General features: G+C 41.5%; 1 protein-coding gene across 2 annotated transcripts in view; it reads right to left on the bottom strand.

Moving 5' to 3' along the window:
• Window positions 1–557: 557 nt before the first annotated feature.
• Window positions 558–6,000, bottom strand: part of TRIM36 (tripartite motif containing 36) — a 132,006-nt gene continuing 126,563 nt past the window's right edge. For both annotated transcript variants that reach the window (XM_073677178.1, XM_073677186.1), the window contains exons 9-10: window positions 5,069–5,366; window positions 558–2,778 (exon numbers count right to left, since the gene is read on the bottom strand). In XM_073677178.1, the coding sequence (XP_073533279.1) occupies window positions 2,424–2,778; window positions 5,069–5,366 (653 nt within the window). In that variant the 3' untranslated portion in view covers window positions 558–2,423. The remainder of the gene's footprint in view (window positions 2,779–5,068; window positions 5,367–6,000) is intronic.

The following is a 6,000-nucleotide window of genomic DNA, read 5'->3' as shown; positions in this document are numbered from 1 at the left end:
GACCAAGGAGCAATGAATACGCCTGTGCAAAATCTAGGGCGAAGACTCATCCCCAACAGAAGACTGACCTTTCAGAGGTGGGTAGTGATTTAGGGGAGAGAGGTAGGAATAGGTGGAAGTGCAGTACCCATCTACCTGCACTTGCAACTAAAACGTTGGATTTCTCCAAGATGTCAAAATAAAATTCTACAATCAAGGAATGTATTGAAGGATTAAAGGCTCTAATAGCATGTGAGTAACCTGTCACCAGGAGGTTTCAACCCTATAGCGCTTATTAATCATTGTTTCTACAGTTTGTTTTTTTGTTTTTTAAATTTGTGCTTTATTGGGGGCTTTAGAAGTTTTGCGCTCCAGAATGGTTATCCCATACAGCCCTACAATTATCCCGTCAATCTGACTACAAAAAAAACAATGCCCTCACACATTATTACAATGAAAGCCTCTGTGGCTCACAATCCTGGTACAATGTCGCTATAAATGGACAAGACAATACACTTAAAAAAGAAATTTTAATATTTTACTTAAAAACACAAAAAAACATTTAGTTTTTTGCTCACAGATGTCTTAACAGTAAAGCTTTAAGGAAATCAATAACTCCATAATGTATATATTTCCTTACAGTAGTACCAAAATGTTTATCAGTCTAGCAGCATAATTGCACATTTCTAGTATTGCATAGCACACAGAAAAGTCTATGCTATAAAGTGCCTTTAACCAAGGAAAACAGCTACGAGGTGCTTTAACCATTAGTCAGCAATGCAGAGAACCAGCCTATGGGGTGGAGGTGTGTGGCATGTCGTGAGTACCTACGTGTGTGCCCCCCCAGTAGTTACAAATTCGTTCATTACTTTAATCCCAATATACAGTAATAGATGAAACAGGAGTTTAGATCAGTGCACAAAAGTGAAGAAGTGTAGAAATAGAAGCTTGGTTCTATTTGGTTCTTGTAAAAGGCCCTGGTGGTTAGTGTTATATGCCCCTTATAGGTAGTTTATTTGACATTGAGGTCTTATCAAGGCATTCATTAAGATATATTAAGGCAAACCTAGTGCAAAGGAGAAGTGGACTAGTGGTTCAGAGCAACCCAATAACCAACCATTAGAACATAATGGGTTTGCAATTTTTTTTTCTCCCAAAAATTGCAGTGTTCTGCAAAAATGGCAAACACATGATATAAACACTGCCCCTTACTTTCAAAGTTGGTCAAAGAGTAAAACTGGGTGGAAGTGTTCCCCATTGTACCAGCTGTTTTAGAAAAAAGTTGTTAAAAAAAAAAAAAAGTGAAAGGCCTGCAGTCCTGTCTAGTTCTCACAAAGCCATGCAATCTGGAGATTAAAAGTTTCATTTATGAGCAAAGGGGTAATACGAGATTAGAAAAAAAAAAAAAAAAAGTTTCTTTTTGCACATCTGGTGTCCATGGGTTGTGAAATGGATTACATCTGCATTCAATTCACCTGGATGGGGAGGCCCTGCAATACCCAACAATCCATAGACAAGAGTGGCACTGTCTGTAGCAGAGATCAATCTCATACATTAGTTATGAAAGCCTTTACCTGAACCACAACGGAAAACTTCAAATCCTCAGTAGTCTTTACGTGACCTCCGGTTGTACGCTGAAGATCAGTACTACAACCTTCAGCAAGCAACTATAGATTTACATTTCTTCATAATATCCCTAAAAGTTTTCTATTCGACAAAATGCAATTTGGAAAATGCAGTAAATTTCCTATGTAAACAAGCAATAGCCCTTTAACTCGAGAGACAGTTGTGGATCTAACTGAATACATATATATCCTGTTTTGTCAGTACAGTAGTACGATAGTGTCCGCTGTGTCTAGTGACTTGATAAAAGACATTCACACATCATAAATAGTACATACAAAGAATGTGTTTTAGGAAACATCGTAGTGAGAAGTCAATAAACTACACAGAAAAAAAAACAATTAAATAAATACAAAACATTCATTGTACCGCCAACTCATCAATGAACACATGGAAAACAGTTCATTAATGAGGCCACCGCTACATTAAAGGCACTAAAAAAAAAAAATATATGCTATATTGGATACAGATCAATTAAACTTGAAAATGGCTCCCTCCAAGAGCACTCTCAGTAATTCATAGATACACCTAAAATAATCTAGAATTAAACGATTCTAGACAATAAAATCTGATATTTCATTCTAAAAAAAAAAAAAAGAAAAAAAAAAAAAAAAAGCCCTTTAAAAGGAGAGTCATTTTAAGGGACAGACGTTCAGACACATAAATCGGATATGAAGGCTTATTCCTGTGGCCTTCAGCTAAAACAGACGGTGGAATGACATTTAAAATGACGAGAAGGAGGTGCAAAAGCGTGGAGGACAGCTTTACACATGTATTTGAGAACTCTGCGCATAACGAGAGAACAACAATCGATTTCTTGGTTACATTTCTTGAGAATAATCCAAGTGTTTTTCAGTAATTACTTCCTCCAAACGAATTGCTCCACCGCCCATCAAGGCAAACGCGGGATACATTGTTCCGATGCAGTCCACTTCTCTTTCATACAGACATTTCATGTTGGTGGCATCGTAGAACCCCACTTTTCCCTTTTCATAGTCCAGACAAACCCCTATTCGGACAGGCAGAGGGAGAATGCGCTCCCCATAAGTGGTGGAAACATTAGACGCTTTGGGGATAAAGAGCTTTCTCATGCCTATTGTAGCCAAGGTGAAAGGCTGGGACGAGTCAAAGGCAACATCTTCACTGCCACTGTCGTGACCACTATCCTGATCATATCTGGAAAAAAAACACAAGGAGAACTAGGTTATGAATTTTTCTTATTACGTACATAACATCCCTACAGGTGCTTGAAATGGGTCATCTGGTTCATTAACGAGAACCAGTCAAATTAGATAAAGCCATACACCTGCAGATAGTGTTAATCGGCAGGTTAAAAGCATTAGAAAGGTGCCAGGCTAAAGTACTGAAAGTGCAGCATCAGGAGGGAAATTAACTTTATTCCTCCTGGGAGCTGCCAGCTTTCAGTCATACAGACTTACTGGCACTGCTACAGTCTTAGATCACTATACTGTGAGTAACTGCTCTAAGCACGCCCTGTCACATTGACAGTCGGCTCTGTACCGATTCACTGCAATGCCAGCTGTCAAATACTGAGGTGAAAATTTACTTTATTCCTCCGGGGAACCGACGGCTTTCAGTCAGACGGTTGCTGCACTTCCAGTAAGTCGGCTGGGCACTTTAAACGCTATTTAAAGTTGTACTCTGGGGAGATCAATTTTGTACTGTTCCTGCCCTCAAACTATAAAGATGAGATGCCCGATGCACTTCTATTATCTTTAGGACACTTAATTCAGTGTGATAGGAGCTGCTCCTCACTGCACCCTCCTCCCATCTGGGAAAATGCATCACACAGCAGTGTACAGCTCCCCACAATGAGTAACAGTCTGCAAAGAAACAGCTATCATCAGGAGACTGGCTGATAGTAACAGCATGGAGCTGCACACTGAAGTAATGTCCCAGATGGAGGGGTGAGCAGAGCAGTGCAGTGAAAAGCAGCTCCCGTCACACCAACCCCCTGATAAGGTCTCCCTGTCAGTAGCCTGAAATGAGGGGTGTGTGGCGAGGTAGTGGCCCCTCTCCCCCAACTTCTAGTAGCAGCCAGCCCCGATAAGATCTCCTTCACTGCAGGGCTAATAATGGTGAACAAACCAAGCCCCTTCCCCTCAGACATTATCAGGGGGCTGGTGTGACAGGAGCTGCTTTTCACTGCACTGCTCACCCCTCTGTCTGGGACATTACATCAGTGTGCAGCTCCAGGCTGTTACTATCAGCCAGTCTCCTGATAATAGCCGTTTCTAAGCAGACTGTTACTCACTGTGGGGAGCTGCACATTGCTGTGTGACGTAATGTTCCAGATGGGAGGGGGCAGCAGTGAAGATCAGCTCCTGTCACATGGAATGACAGGTGTTGCAAAGATAATAGAAGAGCACTGGGCATCTCATCTTTTTAGTTTGAGGGCAGGGACCGTACAAAAAAAAAAAACCAAAAAACTGATCTCCCCAGAGTACCCCTTTAACTGCAGATTGATCCTATCCAAATTGACAGGTACCCTTTATAACTGGTCACCCTTAGAATAGCCCATTAAGATTATGAATTTTAAACTCTCAGAAATCCTCAGATCACACATTGCAAGGTACTTTGGCGAGTACCACATGCGTTTTAAAACTTTAATATCGGTTGCGCTTTGTATTGCAGCTCAGAACCATTCACCTGAATGGGATAAAAGGTGTAGTGCCCGGTATTACAGTTTACTACAAAAGAACAGAGCTGTGCCTGATAAACAATGAAGGGGACACAGAGCTTGCATCCTTAAGCAGCTGATTACAAGGTTCAGGCACCCACCCAGCAAACAATGATGATACCTATACTAAGTACACATTACATCATTATCTGGCCAACTGCCTTCAGTGCTCTATGGTTTTGAAGGGAGTCTGAAGAGATGGAGTATTCCACCACCTGATATCTGTCAGAAGTGGAGATCCTGCCGGTATCGGTAGGTTTAGAAGCCTTCCCCCATACACACAGACTAGAGTCCATCAATTTTCCAGAGTTCCTAAGTGCATGCAGTTCATACAGTGGACTTCTTGTGAAGGCTGCACCATAATAAAAGGGTGAATTAGCACGCAGTAGACCGATCTCAGTATGTTCAGGGTTTTCTTCCAGGCAGAAAATTCATCAACAAAACTAATTTCTCAGCAATTTCTCTTTTTAGACAGCTAGTTGGCGTCGACACTGGAATACCCCCCCAGGGTGGGTCTGACTCAATCACACAGTAGACGGAGACTAATGAGATCTGTAGCTAGGGACATGGCTTCTGCTTAAACAAATGAATATTTTCAGCTAGAAGCAGAGCTCATATTCAGTGATTGAATGTGATAAAGTTACATTTTTCAGCTGCTCTTCGGATTAGATCAGTGATCTTTTACTGGAGAATTATGGTTTTCGTTAGCAGTACCAGTTTAGTTCATTAGTTGTTTTTTTTTTTTTAAACTATCCTCTAGATTACCTGGGACTACTAATGTCACGAGGGTTATGGAGCCATTCTTGCAGCTTGATATCCGATGCAACTCCAACTTTCACCATGTATGAGTAAGGCTCGACCGAGAAGGCCCAAAAATGCTTGCCCTTCGTGATGCCAGCATCGCCGATAATGTAGTCAAGGCACATGTAACACCCTACTTGAACACGTTCAGCTCCGAGTAGTAGGGGATGACCGGCGACACTTTCCACGTTGTTCCTTATGTCGTTAAGCATCAGGTGCTCCTTGTTAAAGCCACATTTATCATCAAACAGAAAGCTGAACACTTAGGAAAAAAAAAAATCAAGTGAATTAGGAGGAAAAAATAAATATTTTTTACAGCAAAAGATTTAAAAGGAATATGTCAGCAGGTTTTTATGTAATCTAAGCACGCCATTCTGTGGGGGTAGAGACCCTGATTCCAGTGTTGTGTCACTTACTAGGCTGTGTTGTCGTTTCAATAAAGTCAGTTTTATCAGTAGGAGATCACCACTACAGAACTAGGAGTCTCCTGCCTCCTAGTCAAAAGCTCTGTGTAACCCTGCCTCCACTGATTAAACTGTATATCGACAGAAAGCTGCCAATCAGTGATGTGGGGGGGGGGGGGTTATACAGAGCTCAGGATTCAGAGAACAGCTAGAGAAAACCGCAAATGTATCAAAATGACAGCATGCAGCCAAGCAAGTGACACGTTGCTGAAGTCAGGGTCTCAGCCCCTACACCGTGCTGCTCTCAGATTACATAGCAATAACCTGCTGGCGGATTCCCTCTAATTTCAAGGTAAATAAAATGCATCACGGCAGAGCTACCTCCCATCTAAATGGAGATCACAACATTCCTCCCAAGTTCTTACTCCCCAAGGCACATTCAGATGTGATCGGTCACAGGTGGTGTTTTTGGATTTTCAGTGTGGATTGTTT

Source organism: Phyllobates terribilis, unplaced genomic scaffold (genome assembly GCF_046119375.1).
Source record: "Phyllobates terribilis strain yellow unplaced genomic scaffold, ASM4611937v1 Scaffold_1__5_contigs__length_1240528914, whole genome shotgun sequence".
Lineage (NCBI taxonomy): Eukaryota > Metazoa > Chordata > Amphibia > Anura > Dendrobatidae > Phyllobates > Phyllobates terribilis.
This window is presented reverse-complemented; position numbering and strand designations above follow the sequence as displayed.